The sequence below is a fragment of the Coturnix japonica genome, chromosome 2, assembly GCF_054131305.1.
Source record: "Coturnix japonica strain WE chromosome 2, WE-NBRP24, whole genome shotgun sequence".
Lineage (NCBI taxonomy): Eukaryota > Metazoa > Chordata > Aves > Galliformes > Phasianidae > Coturnix > Coturnix japonica.
In genome coordinates, this window is record NC_140664.1 from 83,920,673 (window position 1) to 83,943,768 (window position 23,096).

A 23,096-nucleotide genomic window follows, 5' to 3' on the forward strand; every position below is an offset into this window, starting at 1 on the left:
AGGACTGAACCTCTGCTAGAAAACTGTAAAACTGGATGGAGAAGTATTTCATTTTAAGACCACAAGCTGTATGAATTTGGGGCTATGGAGGAGACAGAGAACAAAACCCACACATAGGCTCACTGGCAACAACCTAAAATCACTATTACATAGCCTGCCACTTCATACAATCCTCTGGAGATCTGTCCTGTATGGTGCGGCGAGTGTCCCAACTCCTACGGTTCTGATCTACTTCAGTGCACTGAACCTAGTACTATCCTGTTACATTCAGGTCTCCTAGCACCCACAGAGGGATCCAGAATAATTCTGCTGATGTATAAGGGCTGCTGTGAATGTAATGCTTCCTATTTTATTATGTCAACCCACAAAGCCAGAGATGAATGCTGGGGAGGTGGCAGCAGGGATAGAACTTTCCCACCACTATCTGATTACATGTTGTTGCCATGTGATAGATGGCAGCAGAGAAGGTGAGGTATCTGGTGGTATATTTTAGTACTTCGGTTGCACTTTGTACGTAAGAGCTACTCCAAGATTTTCCACAAAATTTTAAGCCACATTGACTAGCTGCAGTTTTCCCATGAAATAGTCCTAATCCCCACTAATATTTCTAAACTCAATGCCATTTTAATTTGTAATAACATGCAGTGAATTTGTTACTTCGCTAAAGGTTTGGGAAGACTTTATTCTTTGTGTGTTCCCATTTTGATTTTGTTATCAAATGCAAATATTTTCCACTAAGGTAGCTTGTGCAATCTAGTTGCTAGGCAACCAAAATCATTCTTCCTATCATAGTACAGCAAACATAGACATTTACCAGCCTGAACCTTGCAGAAGTTTTAGTGTTTTAATTAGATTTCTAATGTTTATAATCCCGTGTTATTCATAGCTCAGCATACTCAAAATATAACTTTCATTCTTTTCATTTGAGTTTACTGCAGATAGACAGACTGCTTGCTGTATGCACAAGCAAATAACAAATTACCTGATTCTTTAACCATAAATTAGAAGTTGTGTAAATTCTTAGAGCTTTCTGCCTGGTGAAACACTACATTCTAAATTGCTAGAATTAACTTCCAAGTCAATCACAGAACGTTTGCTGCTTTTAGTGCTCAAAGTGTACACATTTCCAGACTGATGGATAGAATGTCTATATAAATAAATAAATAAACAAATAAACAAATAGAGAAAAAGCTGAAGTTTTCTGTGAACAGTATCTTAACTTTCTGCAGTAGATTATTATCTTATATTTGAAATGGATCACTTTCCACATTTAGAAACCTGTTAAGGGATCTCAAATCATTATACTCATTAGATGCTTATCAGTCAGCACTGAAATCTTGTATCTAGACATGTGTCTGAAGAAATAACTACAAATATAGTTTTAAAAGCACAAGATTAAACATATTCAATGAGTCAAAAGTTATATATAGCACTTTCAATATAAGAGAGGAAGAATGTGTCAGTTAATCAGATGACTGTATCCCATTACTAATTAGGGAGCAAAATAAGAACTAGCTATATAAAAAATAATTCCCTTTGTACATAAAGCAAGACAGTACTGATAATAAAATCAATGCTTTGTAAATAATATTGATATTTCAAAAAGTTTATAAGCTTTTACTTTTTTACTTTTTTTTTTTACTTTTTTCTTTTCCAGCAGAGTTACAGATTTGCTTGCTGATTCTGGACGAGTATTTATAAAATAACTGCTGTGATAGCCTGAACTTCAGAAAGCCTCCAGAAAGTAAATTTTGATTAAAATTTCTTTCCCTAATGCAATTCATTAAATACTGTTTGTTTGTTTTTTAATAAAAAATAATTAAAAAATACCAAGTATAGCAGTTATGTTATACATAAAGGAGTGGATTTCAAAGACAAGAAGAAGCTGAGGGCCAATACAGTAAGAAGAGGGACAGTGGTGGTGGGGCTGGCTCAGATGCCAAATGATTTCATCACCACAGCTCTACTATTTATGCAGAATAAAATAATTAGTTCTTGCTACCTGGGCAAGGTAGAAAAGGTAGAAAAGCGGCCAGCAGAGAGAGGGAAGGGATTGTTTCCCTTTACTATGCCCTTGTGAGATCCCATCTGGAGTACTGTCTCCAAACCTGGTGCTGCCAGTACAAAAAGGATGCAGAGCTGTTCTAGTGGGTCCAAAGGAGGGCCATAGAGATGGCTGGAGCACTTCTCCTATGAAGAAAGGCTGAGGGAGTTGAACTAGTTTGGTTCGCAGGAGAGAAGGCCTCATGGAGACCTCGCTGTGGCCCTTCAGTACTTGAAGGGAGCTTACAAGCTGGAGTTGGACCAACTTTTTACATGGTCTTAAGTGGTAGGGCATCGAGGACTGGCTTTAAACTAAAGGAAAGGAGATTTAAGTTACAAGTTACAAATAAATCTTACAGTCAGATGGTGGTGAAGCACTGGCACAGACTGTTCAGAGAGGCTGTGGATTCCCCAACCCAGGCTGCATTCAAGACCAGGTTTGATGTGATCCTGGGCAGCCTGATCTAGTGGCAATGGGATTGGAACTAAGCCTTTAGATCACAAAACTGTTCCTTAACTGAAGGGAAGAATACACACGTTGCCAGTGAGGATAGTTGGAGAGGAACAAGTTGAGCAGTGGAAGCACCCTCTCCAGAGCAGCAGCAACCTGGAAGAGTCCTTGAATAGAAGTGCAAGGTTAGGACAGATGTACCTTGTTGCCTGCTAAAGCCATCAGTGTCATTCCTTGTTCATTTAATGTCTTCAGGCAATTAAAATGCCACAAGTAATTTGCTGAAATGAGCACTTTCTAGCCCTTGTTTCCACCCAGTCTATGCTGGAACAGCTGGAACGTAGCTGCAACAGTCTGAATTCAGGATCTGCGAAAAGCCAGAAGCTTTAAAAAAAAATGCAGTAAGAAAAGTGTGCCCAGGACATTTCATAAAGAAGACTTATCAAAAAAGGCTGTCCACATTTTTTTCTTGGACACACGTCTCCACATTTCCTCCAGATAATTTACAGTGGTAGCTCAAACAGCTCAAATGTCTTAAATGCAAGCTTTTTAAAATGTGACTACTAGTCTGGTTTTTTGAAAGATGGCTCTTTGAGCCAATTTTGTTTTTATTTTCCTCTGCAATTTACAACAAAAATGACACAAATAAAAATGGAGCAAGGACTTCATCACATAATGCACTACGCAAAATTAACAGAACAGTTTTGCATGATGGTTCCTGAAGCATACTGAGCCACCTAAAACTGCAGGAAACCTTCCGTCAACAAAAGTAAAAGGAATGTCCAGAGGGTCATAACTGCCTGCTTTAAGGCAGTGTATAAGTCACGATTAAGTAGAAACACTGAAATGTGGAATTTATTTATTTATTTATTTTGCTATAAATAATATCTCTAACAAATAACCTTTTATCTCTTCACAGATTGACCAGTCAAATTAGCTGTAATGTTTTCACTGGAATCACTTGTAATAATGAGAATATTATTGGCTTTAATACTTGAAGTAAACTTTCTTCTATGCAGAATAATAATAAAAAAAAATATTAAAAATTGCAGAATTTAGTTAAATATACCTAGTATCTTGCCTAAGAAAGCTTTATATATATATATATATATATATATATATATATATATATATATACATATATATATAGAGAGAGAGTATGCTTGTAACATTTTTGGTTGTAAACAAGGTACTGAGCTAAGAGAAGCAAAATTATGTGGTATGTAGCTAGAATTAGGGAGTAGTCGATAAACTTTGTAAACCTGACTACAAAGAAATTATCCAGAAATTTGAACCCAGCCAAAAGTTGCATACATTTTTAAGATTAGGCCGTGCCTTGAAGATACTGTTCTAGGCAGGATCAGAAATATACCTTTATCTTAGTTTTATTAAACAAAGTAAAAAACATCAGAATTAAATGTCTTGATAAAGAACAGAAGTCAAACCACACATGTTCCTGAAATAACTAGCATAGGACAAATTTTGGCAGCAAGGGTATTTCTTGCATTTTAAAACTTATCTGAAGCTGTTTTAAAAATAACTGGTCTGTCAACTTGAGTCAATCATTACTTTTTTTAATCCTCTAATACTCTGTAGCATTTCTCTCCAAGGAATGTTTCTGGTGTGCTGTCATGTCGTATTAGGGAGGTTGATATAGAGATTGTATATATTGGTGAAACTCATTAAACTCAATCTTTATCCCAAAAGAAAATGCAGCAAACATAAAACTGGACTCAACATCTAACAAACTGGTTTCAAAGCCAAATTTTAACATAAGAGTAACTTTTAGTGAACAAAATTATGTGTTGTTTTTGTTGTTGTTGTTGTTGTTTTATGAATCTCAATGAAATGTAGCAGTGTTGTAATATTTAATTGAAGTGTCTCTTTGAATGCCTCCAAACATTAGCTGGATTTAACTGTCTGGATTGATTACTTTTTCAAAACCAGGCTAGAAGCTCGGACTTCTCAAAATGTTTCATATCTACACCTCATCTAGCATAGCAGAAATTGAACACAAATTATGATAAAATTGATAAATCATTGAATGTTTGCATTTCTTTTCAGACTGCTTAACAGAGGACCAAAACATTTTTGGAATGTAGTAGTTAGGATATATTTTTCTTCCCTGATCAGAGTTTTTCCTCAAATCCTTCACAATACATTGGAAGAAAGAAAGATCGCTCTTTCTGCCACATAACCAACAAATTCTTTTGACTGATTAATCTCTACATTAGGACTCTAACTTGAATAAAGCATTATTAACTGTATCTGATGTTCTCCATATAGAAATTTTTCCAAATAAAAACAGGATAAATATACATTTAGGATAAACATCCTAGCTCTGGAAGATACATTAAAACTATGATAGATATAAAATAAATTAATTAGCAAATATTTTAGTTTGATAGGTCACTGTTCAATTACAAGGAAATTTTGCTGTGGATTTTCTGAGTATCCCATCATAAATGCTTAAAGTTTGCCTTTAAAAGCAAAAGCAAACAAACAAAAAGCAAAACAAAAAGCCAAGTATTACAAAAAGATACAAAAAGATAAAAGTCAGCCTTAGAAAAGAATTAATCAATTGAAAAATGTACATCATTTTGGTTAGTACAGCATATGCCACGCTATTGTATTGAAAACGAGGTTGTTATTACAGCAGACAGGGCAGAAGCAGTGTGAAATATAGACGTATAAAGTTTTCAGCAGCAAGCTTTGGCAAAAGCCAGAGCTTTACTTCTATTCATGTTTCCAGATTTTCCGATTCAGTAACTTCTTTCTTAAAATAAGGTACAGTGTAGTGTAAAGTGTACAACATGTAGTGTAAGAGCAGGAAGAGGTGCTTTCATTTTGAAAGATCTCTGGACAGAAAGCACAACTTTGCAGTGTTCTGAGATGCACTAACTACACTCAACTCTTTTTGGAGACATCTTCCTTGCTCAGGTAGGGGGGAAGGTGGCATTCTTTTTCTTTACTGTTTACTACAACTCCTTTGTGAACATAAAAGAAGGGGAAAAAGGAAAGTTGAAACTAGGGCAGAGGATGTATAGTTACAACTTATAAAGATGATTTTTTTTCATATTTCCAGCATTACCTACTGAATGCTATGCATCTTACACAGAAGATGGAAACAAAAGGATGTGAATTTATAATTGAGAACACTAAGGGTTTTCATATTAAAAAAATAAAAAAGACATTGAAGATTATTTTGGAGTTGCTCTTTTATCAGTTGTCCTCTTATATGAGATAATAATACAAAGTTTATTACCCTTTTTGTCAAAACAGCAATTTTAACTGTAAAATAATTATTAGATATGTGTCTAGTAATTAGCAGTAAGAGACTGGACCAAACAAACATTTTTTTAAAGAGCTTAGTTTTCTGTAGTGGAACAGCTCAGCATGTTGCCACTCTCCATTTCAATACTCTGTTCTGGAATCTCTACTTAACAACTCATTCTTTAAAAGGAATCAATAAAATGCTGCTAGAATCAAGGCATGAGGTTTAAAACACTGGAAAAGACCAAATGACTTACTCTAAACTAAATGTGGCACTGAAAACTTTCAACTTTTATAAGTGATTTTCCAGTAAGATGCCAGTGTTTAGAATACTGACGTTTTTGAAATATTAGTGTATTTGTGTGCATATATCATTATAATTGTCTCTAAGCAAACTAAACCAGAAATGATAACCATTTTATCCTAATGAGTTACTTAAAGTCACATATGCCATTGTAAAACATTTATTCATTCTTAGTGTGACCAATGTAGACATACTCTTACTTAGCAAAGTAGTGCACACAAATAAGCCAGAAAGCAGAACAAGGATGGCCTTAAAGTAGAAAGGTGCTGGTGCTATCATAGATTTCACACTAGAGCAATTAACTCTTCTGTGTTGAATCCTCAGACCAACACACGGAATAGCTTTGTTCGATACATATCCTGCAGCTGCTAATAGAGTGGAACTGGATAACAGCGTCTGGCAGTTTTAACTAGTTTATGTGCCTCTATCCATCCATCCTACTACTGCTTTCTTGTGAGACAAAATGTCTTCAGTGCACATACTGCTCCCATCACTGAAGATGTACTTGGTCTTGTCTTCTGTGATTCATTTTTTGAAAATCACTGGTTAAAGTTACCCAGACTTTGCTTGCTTCAAGAAACCATTATTTCACATTTGTTTCAAAATGATCTGTATGCTACTAAGCATTAGCAAAATAATTGCTGCATGCCCTTTCCTGCAGGTCAGAGTTACCTTTGACTTTTCTTTGAAAGGTCTCAAAGTTATCATGCAGAATAAAATGAGAAAGCTCTATTTTTCAAGTACAAAGGACCTCTTCACTGAGGCATATGCATACCTATGTGAAGATTTATGAACCTTTTTTTTTTTTTTGCACTCTAATTGTTCTGTAATGCTGCGTATCTCAACAGAAGTACAAATTCCGCATTTGTATTTGAGATGTTGCCCACAGACATAAAAAAAAAAATTGCCAGTAAAACTACACATTACGACCTGATGAAGCACAAAGTGCAAAACAATTTCTAAAATAGAAAAGTTCATACTTAGACCTAAAACCAAACATTTTAATTCTCTTTTGATAAAGTATTTGAAATTAGATTCTGATTTCCTTTAAAAATATTATCTGTATAAAAAAATATCTGACTACTGTAGTGAATATACAGAAAATATTTTAGGATAGTGGCTAAACAGACCATATTCTACATTTCTTAGTTCTTTCTGACTACGAGTAATTTTTTCCCCAAGCTGTTTGGTCATTTCACAAGACCCAAGTAATTAATGATAAACTGATGGACAGATAGAACTGCTAATATCTCCTAGACATTCCAGTTTGTCAGAGCAATAATTTTACTTTTCAGTTTTAATAAAAGCCCCTCATCTCTAAAGTAAGCCTTCATAATCAAATCATGGATGGAAATAAATTAGAATGGAATCTAGATCTAAGTAACCTCTATTTTCCAAACTAAATACTTGTTGTAAAACTACGTCTCAAGCAGAAAGCTGCTGAAAACGTGTTTAAGTTAAAACTAATTTTCTAGAAATTAAATCTCAGAGGCTGATAGAATTCTTTAGTTTTTTTGTTACACCATTAGTGAATACTTAGGATTCACAAAGACCTTCCAAAATCTTCCTCCAGTCAACTTGAACTCTCTAACTCAAAAGTGAAATAAAAATTAAAAGGTATTATTGGCTTCCAGTACTGAATATAAACTACAGGCCATCTCTGAAGATAGGATCATGTTATCTCAGCGTATTTCAAATGTTTCCAGGGTGAAAAACCTACTACTGTGTTTCAACTCATCTAAAAAGAGTTGGTAGTACAGAATATTATGCAGCATAGCCTTATCAGTAGAAGAAGACACTTACAACCAAGCCCTTAACTTGGAAATCTGAGCTACTACTATCACCCATTGGTTCCCACTGCCATACTTCTTAATCTGCCTTCGGTCCCCAGTATGTAGCTCAGGCAAGAACAGGAATGGCTAGCAAGCTTTCTACTCTATGCATTTTTTGGTATGCATTTTGTGAGAACAGTTCCAGACGGCTTTGACATCAGTGCAGAACCGGGCTGCATCATTTCACATCAGATGATTCAATCCTCCACTAGGTACTGAAAAAATTTTGTCACTTTTGTAGGTCTCTATCCAGCTGAAGTTCATAGGTAATCTGTGCCTTCGCTAATTAATGTGCATACCAACAGGACCTGTAACTCTTTTCCCATAAATCCTCAGACCTGCAAGTCTTTCACATTCACCTTGTTCTGATGTGAGGAATGGCTTTGGTGCCAAATTAGTAATTCTCTGGATCTTTTAGTGCCTATCAGTTTAAATCTTCCAAGTGTACCAGGCCTCAGCAGGCACCAAAGTAACATCAAGAGACTAGAGAGTACACAATAAGTGTGTAAAAAGACTTTGCTTATTTACCACTGCAATACAAAGAGCAAAAGGCTTTTTATAGGTAGGCTTGCTGAAGTAGTGGTATTAGCAAGTGAGAAATAATTAAGATAGAATCTATAATGGCACAAAAATAAGCTGGCAATTAAAATATATGGCTTGTTAAAGATCTTTTGTAAACATCTGGAAAGGAAATCAGCAAAGATCATAGTCACAATTACAAAACCGTCGAGGAGAGAAAAATGGACTGATAACCTGAACTGTTTGTTACAAGTGTTTTTTTTACATTCTTTGGTTGCTAAAACAGGTATATGCCTATGATTTCCTCAGACTGGAGTTAATCTGTCTGTTTTATTTTCTATTATTATAATATTAAGAGACAGTAAGCTTAATTGTTTCACATTTCATTTTAAAATTGCAGTCAAAACGTGGACTCAAATAAAAAAAAAAAAAAAAAACAACACTGAAAGAGTAGGTGCTATGGTAGACGGAATAGCAGATAGCCATGAAGTAGGTGATTTTTCATTCGCATGTGTAATACAAATACAGATTTAAATTGTTTATCCTAACCAGAGCTAAAAATAGCAAATAAGTTTGGAAAAAAATATTGAACATGACAAGAAAAACATGGTACTATTTTTTTGCAACAGAAACACTTCCGTATTTCATGGGATGGAATTCTTGAGAGCTGCAAGAGCACTGTGAGGTAGAGGGTTATGCAGGAAGAAACAAGTCCCCAGAGATCAGAGGCAGGATAACCTACAGAATAGATCTGGAAAATGGGATAAGTAATATGCAAAGCCTCAAGAGAGCCCAAATTTGCTCGCTCTCTTATAATTAGAAGAAAATAGATTGTATATGTGAACTATCATCAATGTAGAGAATTATATTTTTTCCCTCTACCTAGCATATTCTATTCTTAAACAAAAAGGGATACAGAAAAAATAAAATCCAGAGTCCCCTAGTTTCTCCTTATGTGGTAATAAAGATAAGCCTTTGAAAATAGTTTATTTTGAGCTCTCGGTGCAATAGAAACATAACAGCAAGAGGATCTCCTCTGTGGACCAGTAGAGTAAAAAGCATGCTTACATTTCAGCTCTTTGTGCCTAAACTTAAGTAAAGTAAGCACATTGCTCACAAAAAACATTTTTCATTTTCTGTTTAGATATTAGACTAAGGATGACACATCTGCTTGCTAAGAGGTGTGGTAATGGAGGATCAAAAAGAAAGAATTTGATTACGTAAGAGTAATGATTGAACACCATGTTTTCATTATGTAAATACTGAATAGCAGCAACAGTCCACCTACATTTCATGTCCGGAAGAAAAAGCCCATCCAAATCATTCCAAACACCATAGTTTCATCCAAGATTACAGAGCATGACACAAAATTACTGGCAGGTGGCAACTACTCTTCTACTATCAGTTCTTCAACACATAGTCACATTATTTTAAGAGCTGAGCGCATAATGAAAAAAAATAAAATAAAAATGAGAAACCTGAAATGAGAAAGCTCCCCTTTTCCAAAGCCTCATTCCCTAAAAGCAAGAAGTCTATTTCAAATACCTTGAAAGTTTAAAATGCTCAGACCAACAGTATTTATAATCATCTCCAGGTTTGCCACTGTTTTATATCTGTCATAAAAGTTTGCCCTGCTCAATATCCTAACAGCAAAAAAAAAACAGACCTTGTAGTCTGCTTCCAGAACATGCCTAATGCTTACTGTCGGGAGAGAGGGAAAAAAGCGTACAACAGAATCTGTGGCACTTTTATAGGTTCTGTTGAATATCTCCAAGAAAGGTTTATGCATGCATTATAAACTCCTTCACAGGAGAAAACATCACTGAGGATGAAGAGATTAGTGTTTTAAGAATTGTTCTAAGAGTGTGAGCTTTTAAGTTGGCATCTTCTCCTTTTTTCCCAAGCCTGAGTCTCAACTGCCATTGTCCTTCCATGTCTGTAGAGATTATTTATAATCTAGTATTTACAAGCAAATTACAGAAGCAACTACAGAGGATGATATATTAAAAATTACTTGGTAACATTACTAACTGAAGTTGCTGGCAGCTCCACTCATCAAAACACCTTAGAGTCCTGAACCTTCTAAGCACAGCAACAAGCATAGTATTTTGCCCTTTAACAACTTCCACTCTGTTTCAAGCAGCTTCATGAAGAATCCATTAATCCACCCATACTGCAGGGTGGTAATGCTGCATATACTGTGCCATTATGGGAACTCAATCACTTCAAATAATTCACTCTGGGTCACTTCACAAGTTTAATAAAATCAGGATGAGAGGAACACCTATCCCAATTCCTGAACCTTTTAGAGTTTTAATTCTCCAGATGAACTGAAACACACACCAATCACTTACCACTCACCTCAACAAAGACAGTTCTAAAATGGTATACTACTACAATAAAGCTGTGATGTCTAACAGCGTAGAGTAACTTGCATCTAGAACGTGATATATGTAAACAGTCAGAAAGTAATAATGAAAACTGGGCAATAGCCTTCTTATCCATGCTGTCTGGAAGTATCACATTGTCTTCAGTAACTGTCTGGTAATAATCACAATATTATTGTATCCAAAAGCCACTATCTCCAGAAATACTTTGATCCCAACATCTGGTGAGACACGTCTGGCTCTAAGGGCTCCCCGCTGTACCCCGGACACTGGCATTCTCAGCATTGTCACTAAGAAGGTCATCACTACATCATCACAGTACCAAATCTACCTTTCCAGACTTTCATTTTCCACTCCTAAGGAGAAAAATGTTTCTCAGCATCTCGCCACTCACACCTGACAGAGAACCCCCAGTGTAATTGATCTATACAACAAATATAGTTGCTAGCCTTGATTGCTACTCTTCTTTCTGGTAGGCAACATATCACATATTCTTAGAGGAGGAATGAAGCAGTACAATAAGCTGCATCTGAGCCTCCTGCTTCACAACTGGAATGTTGGCCTATGGCGTGAAAGATTTGCTAGCTGGTTGTTCACTACTTCCCTCAGTAGTAGTTTACAAACTGATAAACCAGTTGCTTTTCTAATATTCACCTGCCTTTGGTCTACTGAGCAGAAGGAGTTTCAATAACTGTAAGTTTTATACAATTTCCTCAAGAAATTCTAATGTTTTCTAGTAGTTAGATGCTACATGTGTTACTTACATTATTATTAGTTTACATTAGCAATCTATTTCATTTTACAGACTTACAACCTGTTCTTAACAACTGTAATAAGTACCTACATGTTCAAAAAGTAAGAAACTGGTGTTTAATACTGCTGCTTAATAGTATTACTGTTTGTAAGGTCTGTAAGGAAAGTTTTGTAGGGTTTGTAAGGAAATAATCTAGTTTCTATTTTCTCATCTAAACTGTTCTTACCATGTTACAGTCTGGAATATCAGAAAGTAAGACAAAGCCATTTGTACAAAGAATGAAAATGATGCAAACAAAAGTACAGAATGGGTTACAGACCACAATATATACACCATAATGCTGTCCATATGTTGAAGTTTTTGTAAGAGCAACTATTTTCTTTTTAAGAAATTTAATTATTCTAATGGAAACATTAAAAATGAAACCAGGAAGCTGGGTTCTTCCCACTAAGCTGTGATAATCCTTTGTAATATATAGAAAATTTAATTTGGTCCATACTCGTACTCAACTCAGGAATCTGTTAATTAGTTCCTTTTGTGGTTTTCCTAATATGTCTCAGATGAAGTTTAAGGACAGGAATTGATTTTTCAGGCATAGTGCCAATCTCCCTGCTGGTTTAGGAGTTTATTTAGCAACTGCAGCCTATTTCCAAAGTGAAGAATTTGGACAGAGTATAGCTTTAGAAATATCACACAGCATACTCGTCAGCAATTGTCCACAAGCTTATGATTTTCTGCTAAGAAGTGTGTAATTTAAAGAACTTCGTGCCATCTTTGAAAGGTTACACTGTTGGGGTCAGTGAGTGTAATTTTAATCTTATCTTATTCTTCATCTTCGTTGTACAATAACACAGACCAAAGATAGAACAATTGTATAAAAATTCAAAAGCCAACTTTAGTTTTACGTCTTCTCATTTCTGACAAGCAATAACAAAAGACAGAAAACAGAAGTCTCATGAATTGTAACATGAAGGAAAATAAAAGATTACAAAAAAACAAAAAAACAAAAAAAAACCCAAAAAAAACCAGACATTCAATAGATTGCATAGATGCAATATCAGGAAGAAAATAAAAGTTACTAAATTTGATAATAGCTTAACAGCTGCAGCATGCACACCTTTCTTGTCTGCTTATTTGTCCGTATTTGAAAAATGGGATTTAAATATTCCAAATAGACTTCATCTTCTTCATTTGAAGGGCAGGAAAGGAAGGAAAGACTGACAATGTTTATTCCTAGTTAACTCCCACACTTCATCAAAATCTTAGGCATCATCTCTGGTCTACTCTGTACCTGCTCTAGACACAGATAATCTAATCAGTAGTCACATCCTGCATGCGCAAGAATCACACACTTAACTGGAAATTACTTTTTCTTCTCTAACCCCATTATAAAGCATGCAAATAGAATGTAGTTCCTACACATGCAGCATCCCTAGAGATTGCCCTACTATAAACTGTATTGATTTTAGCAGTGTTAGCCTCATCTATGCAAGACAGCTAGGACTGCATAAAATATAAATGAGACTCTAGAGTGACAGACCTATGTCTTGCTGAAAAAAATCATTCTTATTGTGATGAAATTATTTTAGTTCAGACCCCAGATTGCTGTGGACTTTTCCTTTAAATAAGATCCTCTACCATCTTCTCTGCTACCTTTTTTTGAAATAATGACCTATAATTATGACAGGGTCATAAGGGCTGCTGACTGTTATGCTCCCTATTGTAAACCTCCACTCCTTGCTCTGCACCAAAAATCTGATAGCCATCAGGCTTTTCACTAGCTACTCATTACTTCAAATCTTTGTTCGCTTCCTCTGTAATTAATTTGGTCAATAATTAATATCTAAATTTTTCAATTAATGTTATAAAATAAGAGAGATATAACTACTACTCTGCAAATCTGATTTCATAATTGTCAGCATTTTTAATTCCCTATAATTAATTTACTTTCTCCATTATCAGCTTATGAGCTTCACACTTACTTCATTAATTTTTTCTTTACATTTTTTTCTATTGCTCCTCTGCATCAGTTTCATTGTTCAATCAGTTTTAGATTAATTTTAAGTCCAATATTAGGCTTAGAGACTTACTGTAACCAAAGCTAGCTACTAACTTTTTCATTATTGCCATTAACCCAGTTTTATTACATTCTCATCCTTAAGGTTCTTTAGTTCTTTAAACATTTAGGCCTTTCAGATTCTTCCAGTATTCATTAACATTTTCTACTGAAGCAATAGGATCACACACAAAACTTTGTTTCTACCAGTTTCTCTCCAGATGTGGCAACATGATAGTCTTCAGCTCACTACAACTAAAAAAAAGATTTCTGCATTTATGAATAGGCCTCATTTTTCCCCTCCTCAATGACCAATTCCTCAGACAAGCACTAGTGTGTAGTTTTTGTTTGTTTTAAAGAACTATCTACTCAGGATTATGACTTTTATTTTTCTTTTTGTAAAGGTGAAATTAAAATACTATACTTAATAACACAACAAAAATGCAACTAAAACAATGAAATCAAGCCTTGAGTAGATTATCATGCTAAAAATATCGCTCATTCATTAGCCCATAGTGGTTTCAGATTCTAAACTTGCTGAACTATAAGTACTTTAAGTACAGACTTGAATGTCCAACCCTTTGGCTTGCCTGGGCTACTTTGAGTGAAGAATTGTGTTGGACCACATATAAAGTACATACTTAATTTATATAAGCAACCAAACTTCTTCTTCTTTTCTGTAATTTACATGAAAGTATTTTTGAAAAGAGAAGAAGAAAAAACGAGAGTACCCAGTTCCTTCAGCAGAGCACACATACCTGGTTCTTTTAGGGCTGTATCCAGATGGAAACCTCCTTTCATCCTACAGCATGGTAGCACACATTAGCTCCAGGCCCCGCTCATGCTCCCACTGCATGTGTTTCTGCTGCAGGGACAGCCCCTGAACAGTGGCATCTCAGCTTCCAGTGGCCCTCTGCAGAAACAAGAAGCAATTTTGTTGAGAAATGCTCACTGTGAGGATGAAAACCCCACTCCAGTTGGTATTGAACTGCTTGTTCTCAAGATGTTGAGCCTGCAAGAGCTGTGCTTGCTCAGGGACTGCTCTGGCAAGCCTGGCCCTTCACTACCTGTGAGTGTTGGTCTCATCTTCACAGAGAAGCTTGAAACAGGATTGGAGTGAAAGGGCAGGGATACCCAAGGGTGGCTCCAGGGCTGTAGCCCTGGCCAAGGGACCACTCTACTGCCAGCAGGTGGAGGGAGGCTATCCTTCTGCAGCCCCCAGCACCTCACTCTGCACTGGCTGCAAGAATCATCATCCTCCTGCTTCAGTAACAAAGGCCCTCACCATGGTGAGGTGGTGACTGCATCAGGGTGGGTGGGAGGGAGTGGTCCCACTATGACATGCAGGGCTCAGAGCAGAGCAAAGGCTGCCAGGCTCAGGCAGCATCAGGGTGACCTGGTCACACTGCAAACTCAACCTCAACCTGTCTCTACCTCACAGTTGGCAGAGGAGTGTGCAGAGAAAGCCCAGAGCTGTCAGGGCAGGAGCTTTGCAAGTGCTCACTGTCAACGTACACCATGTCCTCAAAGACGCAGGAGGCCCCAGAATCAGGGGAGCTGGGTGAGAGCAAAGTATCCCTATGTGCAGCCCCTGCCACCAGGCATAGGGGTGCAGGTGTTGTGCTTGTGACTGAGAGGAGAGGTATGCAGAGGTTCCCCAGCTGCTGGCAAGCAGGGCTCCTCAGCTCCTTGGCTACATCCGGGCTGTGGCTGCCTGCTGGGACCACTGCATCTGCAGTGCCCTCTTCCCCTCCACAGCCTTCAGCACTGCTCCTCAGCCAGCAGGGCAGGCACAGAGCAGGCACCTGGGCACAGCGCTTGGGGACACCTGTCCCTGCCAGCTGCTCACTGCATTTGTTCTCTCTAGCATGCATGCTGTGTGGGCAGACAGACGTGAACCCAAGCATCTGTGGGCCCAAACATGTGGACTTTGGGATCTGTGTCCATGCATTCTGTGCGGTGAGTTCCCCCTGGGCATTTCCACCTTCCTCTAAGCAATGGTTCCTTCCTTTCTGTCCAAACAAGATCTTATTCTTTTCTCTTGTACAGATGTTCTCCACAAGCCTCCTTCAAAAAGCAAGAATATTGAATGGAATCGTAGTGCTGCGCCCTGAAGACATCAGACACACAATCCAGCAGGCAGAACAGAAGGTGAGGTCCTGACTGTAGCAAGGAGGTTTGAGCCAGGAGAAGTTTGGTGAGTTTAGCCATCTCCCAAGAAAGGAACATCAGGCTTTCCAACCACCTGTTCTGGCAGAAGAGTTTTGCCAACAAGATGGCTATGCAGTGTGACCCAGCTGTGCCCTGCCCAGAGGTGTGGGGCCAGCCCACAGCTGGCCACTGATAGGACCGCTGTGCTCTTTCCAGCACTGTTTCATTTGCGGCAAGAGAGGGGCTTCCATCACCTGCGCAAAAACAGGCTGTGAACGAAGCTTCCATCTGCCCTGCACCCTAGAGGGCGAATGTGTCAGTCAGCACTTTGGAAAGTACAGGTAAGGGCTATGAGGCTTGGCCTGTTAGCCTCCAACCCCCTGCCATCAGCATCAGCTGAAGAAGTGAGGAACCTGCCATGATACCTCCCAACAGCCTGCCACAGCCAAGGCCTGAGGCTCCTTCCCATTCCTCTGCCATCCTCGCAGCTCATCTTGCCCATCCCTTCCAATCTTTTCCTAGTTCTTTCTGCAAAGAACACAGCCCTCAGCAGGCAGTGGAGGCAGCTCCAGAGGAAGACACCATTTGCATCATCTGCATGGATCCCGTGGGAGACAAAAAGTCCTACAGCACACTGGTGTGTCCAGCCTGCAAACACGCATGGTTTCACCGGGCCTGCATCCAGGTAGGAGCCCTCCTCTCACCCTGCAGGTGTGACAGCACTCAGCACCACCAGGCTCTGCTCACACTCATGCTGCATATATTTCTGCTGCAGGGACAGGCGACACAAGCAGGTATCAACTGTTTCCAGTGCCCCCTCTGCAGAGACAAGGACAAATTTAAATCAGAAATGTTCATCATGGGAATCCAAATCCCAGACAGGTTGGTGTCCTGCTGACTCTTGAGAAATGAGGGCACAAGAACTGTGCTCAGGGACTGCCCCAGCAGGCCTGGTCCTTTGATGCTTGTGAATATTGGCCTCATCTTCATGAAGAAGACAATTTCCAGGCAAGCTGGAAATTGAGTCAGGGTGGAAAAACAGGGATGCCTTGGATCAGCAGGAACAGTGGGGACTTACCATATTCCCTCCCTTCACTGACAGAAGACCAGCATGGGAGGACAACGATGCCTACGCATTGCTGGGAGACAGGCACAGGCACTGTGATGTCAATGAGTGCCTTTACCAAGGAGGCAGGGAGCGGGCAGAAGGAGAGGGGTGAGTTGTCTCAGCAGCCCTCTGGGGCTCTGCCTGGGATCTCAGCCTCATCATGGGCTGGAGAAGCAAAGACTGAGCACCAGAGATGTGTCAGGCACTCCATGGCTTGGCTCACTTTGTTCTCACAACCACAACACATGTGTCTACTAAGGCCCTGGCAGCTACTCCTGTGCAGTTCCTGTGCTGCAGAAGGTACCCACCGGCAGTGCTCCTACTTGAGTGACAGCACAGACACCTGGGAGTGCAACACCTGTGCCAGTGCGGGCACTGGTAAGAGGCAGACAGCCACATACCATGGGGCTGTGGCTAGGAAAGGCTTGGCAGCTGGTCATCAAGGCAGCCTTGCCAAAACCTCTCTCACCAAGGAGAGATGAGAGCCTCTCCAATGGCAGAGCTGAAGGTCTGTCCTTCTGACTGATCTTTCTGCCTTCCCTTACAGCTTCCAGTGACAACTTGGATCTCAGTGACCCCAACACTGCCAGCCAGCAGGGAGTGGGGCCATCATACGGCTCTGCAGCGCCTGAGAGCAGCACTGCCAGCGGGGAAGCACTGGGGTCAGCTCCCAGTTCCCGAGTGCCTGAGGGCAGCAGCCAGAAAAGCCAGACCAAGACAAAGCAAAGAATCCACTCACATTTACATCAGGATGAAGACATCCATAACCAGCTCCAAGGACATCATGGGAACAGCCATGCTGCAGCCCTGGGGAGTGCCGCTGAGAGACGGACCTTGATATCTGCCAGCCAGGGGGCATCAGGATCCTCAAGAGATTCTCCAGAAGCTGGCAGTCACAGGTCCAGACAGGGAGGGTGTGCCCGGGCTCGAAGTCGCTCCCCATTAGAATCTCAGGCCCCAGATTCCCAGAGCTGACCACAGAGATGCTGTGGGAGAAGCCATGTACCACTTACAGGAACTGGGAGCTGTACCCAGGGATACATCAGACAAAGAGCACCAGGGTCATCAAACAAGGTATTCCCCAGTGGCTGATTGAAGAAGTGATACATGCTGTGCAACATGCAATAGCCAACATGCCAGCTCTCATCTACAGAGGCCATTGTAATAAAATTTGGAGATTCCATACACATTTGAACTAAATGCTAATTTTGGGGGGTAGACTATGCAAGACAAAATATTTTTCCTCCTTGATAGATGCCAGACAAATAGTTAAATTCTATACATAGCACAAAAAATCCAGCTGTCAGCTTGAACATCTTTTCACTCCATTATATAATTCAAAATATATTAAATCCCTGTTTCAGGAATCCAGATCACCTGTTTCATCTGTGTCAGTAAAAAGACTGATTTGAGTTCAGTTTGCCCTCAGAAAGTTCAGGAGCTACATCAAATCCAGTTCTAAGATCAGGCCAAAATAAAAGAAGAAGTAAAATATTCCCAAACTGTTACAATTTTATCTTAATATGTTGTTCAGAAACAAGTGTCTATATAATAGCACAATTGCTAGCATTTTCTATAGTTTTTACTAGGTGAGACAAAATCTATTAACTTCAAGTGAATTCAGCAATTTGCCACTCAGAGCAAGAACCAACTTAATTGGAAAAAAAAACTGGAAGAGTTGCAAAGAGCAATCAGAAGCAGATTTTATGAAGGCCTATGTAGGCAATAGCAACCACAGTGTGCCAGTACTACTGCATAAAATTTGCACGACTCATAAATCTTCCTTTTCATTTACCCAATGTGTTGTGGCAGAAGTAAGCTGCTACAGGACAGACAGGTTTTGATCTTGACTACTGCTGATGAAACATGAAGTCATTTCTACTTCCTTTTCCTAATGATGTATTTCCTCAATTATAAGACTGTTTACACACCTAAGATCTTAGAGCTGAAATATTTGCTTCCTAGAAAAAATGAAATCACTTTGTGATGCAGTGAGTAGACCTGAAACCTGATGACATCACTAGAAAACCTTATCTGCAAAATTTGTGATAATCTGGGAGGGAATGTTGATCTGCCAGAGGGGAGAAAAGCACTACAGGGGGACCTGGATAGACTGGACCAATGGGCCAAGGTAAACAGTAGGAGTTTCAATAAGGCCAAGTGTCAGGTGCTGCATTTTGGTCACAACAACCCCAGACAACCCTACAGGCTTGGGGAGGTATGGATGGAAGGCTGCCTGATGGAAAAGGCCCTTGGTGTGCTGATGGACAGTCAGCTGAATAGGAGCCAGCAGTGTGCCCAGGTGGTCAGGAAGGTTGATGGCATCCTGGCTTGTATCTGGAATGGTGTGGTGAGAAGGACTAGGGAAGTAATCCTGCCCCTGTACTCGGGGAAACCTCACCTTGAGTACTGCATTCAGTTTTGGGCACCTCAATACAGAAAGAAAATTGAGGTACTGGTGCAGGCCCAAAGAAGGGCAACAAGACTTATGAAGGGCTTGGAAAATATGCCCCATGAGGAGCGACTGAAGGAACTGGAGCTGTTTAGAATGGGGGAAAGGAGGCTGAGGGGAGACCTTATTGCTCTCTTTCAATACCTGAAAGGTGCTTATAGCAAGAGCTGGAAAGATCTCACTGGTGACAGAACAAGGTGAAATGACCTCAAGTTGTGCCGGGGAAGTTTAGGTTGGATATCAGGAAAAGCTTCTTTACAGAAAGGATCGTTAAGCATTAGAATAGGCTCCCCAGGGAGGTGGTTGACTCACCACACCTGGATGTGTTTAAAAACCATTTGGATGTGGTGCTCAGGGACATGATTTAGCAGAGAGTTGTTAGGCTAGTATGGTTAGGTCATGGTTGGACTTGATCTTTAAGGTCTTTTCCAACCTGAGCAATTCTATGATTCTATCAATAGCCATATATCTGAGTATCTTAGGTGCAGTGGGAGAGTTTCTTCTTCATAGTGCCTGGTATGATGCAATATTCTGGTTACATGAGAAAAAAAAATGTTGAACACACACCAATGTTTCTAGTTGTTGCTGAGTACTTACATGCAGAGACAAGGATGTCTTAGTTTTTTCAGCTTCTTGTACAATCCTGCCAGCAAGAGAGCGAGGTACACAAGGACCTGAGAGGGACGGCTGACCCAAACTGACCAAAGGGATATCCTGTACGATAAGACATTAGTCAGTGAGCAATGAGCAATTGTTTGTGCATCACTTGTTATATACTGATTGTCATAATTATTCCCACCCCCCCCCCACCACCACCACCACCACCTTTCTCTGCTCTGTTTTAATAAACAGTTTTTATCTCAACCCATGCATTTGACTTTATTGCTTTTTTCTTTAATTCTCTCTCCCTAGTCTCACTGTGAAGGGGGTTAATGAGTGCAAGCTGAGCTAACTGCCAGCTTAAACCACAACAGCCAGCATGATTCCTGAGGGGAAAAAAAACAAAAAACAATCTGAAGCGATTTAACATTTTAAGATTCATGGATTTTTCAGAAGAAGTTTCTGCTGATTTGAAGTTAGCTCAAACTTTCTCAAAATATCACTGACACTGAAAATAATACCACCATATTATCTTCTATTGAGTTAATATAGCCACAGGGACTATTGTTAGAATAGCAATTCCTTCAGTGGGCAAAATAGGCATCCCACAAGTGAAGTACATTTTTTACTACGTGAACTTAGAGTATTTATCAAAGAGTAAGTATTATGTATTTCATGTTTTCCCAATTACAAGATTTATCAATCTTTCTTAGCCTTAAAAAATAAATAAATAAAATTAAAAAAAAAATCAGTATCTTTTTCACTATTGTCATTTGTGATTTACTGCATTTCAAATGGAATAGGTTATCCCAGTGTTTGCTGATAAGTAATGAACTGTTTGAAAATACATCGGGATAAAACTACTTAAACAAGTAACTGAATCTCACTTTAGAGCTAGCACTCATTTAATGAAATGGAAACTACATTTTAATTAAGATAAATTTTTATAGCTGAGGTTTATTTATTTCAGATAAACAGTCCGGAGAACCATGCTCTCACAATGAATGGTGAGAGAAGAATGTGTTATACCATTTCCTAAAGGTGAAGAAAGACATACTCTTTTACCCTGATGATATTGCTAAGACAGATGCCTCCTGATTTCATTTTAAGCTTTTTTCCCCAAGGAGCAGAAGAAGAACCAGTCTTGATCATTTTCTGTTTTGTTGGCTAATCAGTTTCTCATTTTAAGAGTTAAAACTCCTTTAAAAATAAAAGTATTTAAAATCCTTCAGTTTATCTCACATTTCCTTTAACCCAAGTCTGCTGGTCAAAATTTGGAAGACTCACAATCAGCAAAAGAAAATCAGTTCTAAGAGTGTGTATGGGAAACTGGTAATCACAGCCTGAACCTCTGTTTAATCAGCTGAGGCAAGTGTTGGGTCAGCTGTGGGAGCACAGGTGAGGGTAATTCAGCTGTGCTCCCAGAAAGGGTGGAGCTTGACTCCACCTCCCCTAGACTTCATTTAAGGGCTGATCACCACTAAGCATCTATTTGAGATTGCCTCAGTGTTTTCTAGCCAGACTGAAGGCTTCTATACTGGTAAGTTTTTCCTATAGATAACCTTCTGGATATTTATCACCATCCTTCTTGTATTATTACCACCTTTGTATTATTTTCACCTTACAGAGTGACGATCAGTATTTTGATCAGTTCTATGTGAGGTACATTATAGGAAAGAAAGATGCTTCCTCTACAGCTATTTTCTCTCATTCTTTCTCATCTCCCCCTCCTCAAACTTAGGGAGGAGTTCAATTATACAAAAGTATGACTACTTTTCATTACATCTGCCATACTAAATTGTACTCTAGAAACAACTACAGTTGCTTTAAAAGATAATTCAGCATGTATTTGAAACTCAAATGTTATTTCCTAGAGCAATTTTGAGACATTGGTTGTATCGTCACATGAACTTGAGTATGAAATTCAGAAATGACAAGTATGTCTTTCTCCAGCTTCAGCCCTCTCCAGTATGTCTCTGCTGTAAGTGTCAAAAAATGCCACAGCACATATACCCAGCAAAAATCTCTCAAGCCTACTCTAATGTTTCATTTGTTAACTAGAATTAATGTTACTAAGTAGCTGACCAGTTACTGGGCTCTCTGGGAGATAAGCAGAGAACAACTGCTCCTTGTCATTGTTGTGGCTTAAGTAAATAACAAGATTAAGAATTTTTTTTTTTTTAATACCTGTTAATTTATTTCTAGATGATTCTCACGTCCAACTTCTTCTTCCATAACCTACCAAACCTTTTGGCATTCTCTTTCTCCTTGAGAAATGGAGAAAAAACATAAAACATTTCACTTCCTAATGCAAAGTTCTTTACATACTTATAATGTGCATTTTGTGCTCAAACAGGAGATGACTGTACTATCAATCATTATTTCAAGGCTGTCTCTGGCCAATAAGCTCCTTAAATTTCTCTAAGTGTTGTATGTTCATTAATAGCTTCATGCCTTAAACAGTTTATTGAGACTGATACATTCAGAAGTCATCCATGTTTTGTGGCAGGAAACATGTGAGTGCGATTTTTTTTCATAACTTCTTGAATTTTAAATACCTGGCATTAAAATCATGAAATGTGAGAGGTTCTGAAGCCATTTGAAATAAACAGATTGGATGGGAAAATACAAAACCAGAAAAGCACACAGGAAATCACAGAGGAAAAAATGATCACAACAAGTGAACCGATGCTTGAAATTAATTCACCCTCATATCAAAATACACTATAGGAAACTAAATAACAAGGTCATTTTATGTAAATTCTCACACACATAAGAGCTTTATGCTTACTTTCCACTTCCACAGCCTTTGTCACATTAATGAAATATTTCCTGAGTGGTTTAGATACACATTAAAGAAACACCAGAAGTTTATTTGAAGTATGTGGAGACAAGCTCAAACATATTGGACAAGGTGTCAGTAAAGAGTTTAGACACGGAAGATTAGAGAGGTGTTGTAGAATCTTTTAATTTAAGACCATGTTAAACAACCAGTTCCCACACATGTGGAAGTTTAATTTCACAAATACAAGATTGAAATGGAATCTTAAAAAATCTTTCAGGACTACTGTACAAATTACAATATCACAGTAGCATTTTTCACCTTTCTACGGAGTCTCAGAAGTGTTATAAGGACAAAACTTAACCAGTCCCCTTTCTGTTTGAA

The 23,096-nt window shown here is 38.7% G+C and overlaps 1 protein-coding gene and 1 long non-coding RNA gene across 3 annotated transcripts in view; one reads left to right on the plus strand and one right to left on the minus strand.

The window, feature by feature from the left end:
* The window catches only part of LOC107309549 (uncharacterized), a 74,729-nt gene extending 52,529 nt beyond the window's left edge, over positions 1-22,200 (minus strand). For both annotated transcript variants that reach the window (XR_014942811.1, XR_014942812.1), the window contains exons 1-3: positions 22,118-22,200; positions 19,928-20,044; positions 14,378-14,532 (exon numbers count right to left, since the gene is read on the minus strand). This is a non-coding gene — a long non-coding RNA (uncharacterized LOC107309549). The remainder of the gene's footprint in view (positions 1-14,377; positions 14,533-19,927; positions 20,045-22,117) is intronic.
* Positions 15,674-18,312, plus strand: LOC116652925 (uncharacterized). Its single transcript, XM_085537833.1, has 4 exons — positions 15,674-16,652; positions 16,873-16,986; positions 17,138-17,256; positions 17,426-18,312. Exons 1-4 carry the CDS (start codon positions 16,189-16,191, stop codon positions 17,851-17,853), a joined length of 1,125 nt encoding a protein of 374 aa, XP_085393959.1. The 5' UTR covers positions 15,674-16,188; the 3' UTR covers positions 17,854-18,312.
* Positions 22,201-23,096: the final 896 nt, after the last annotated feature.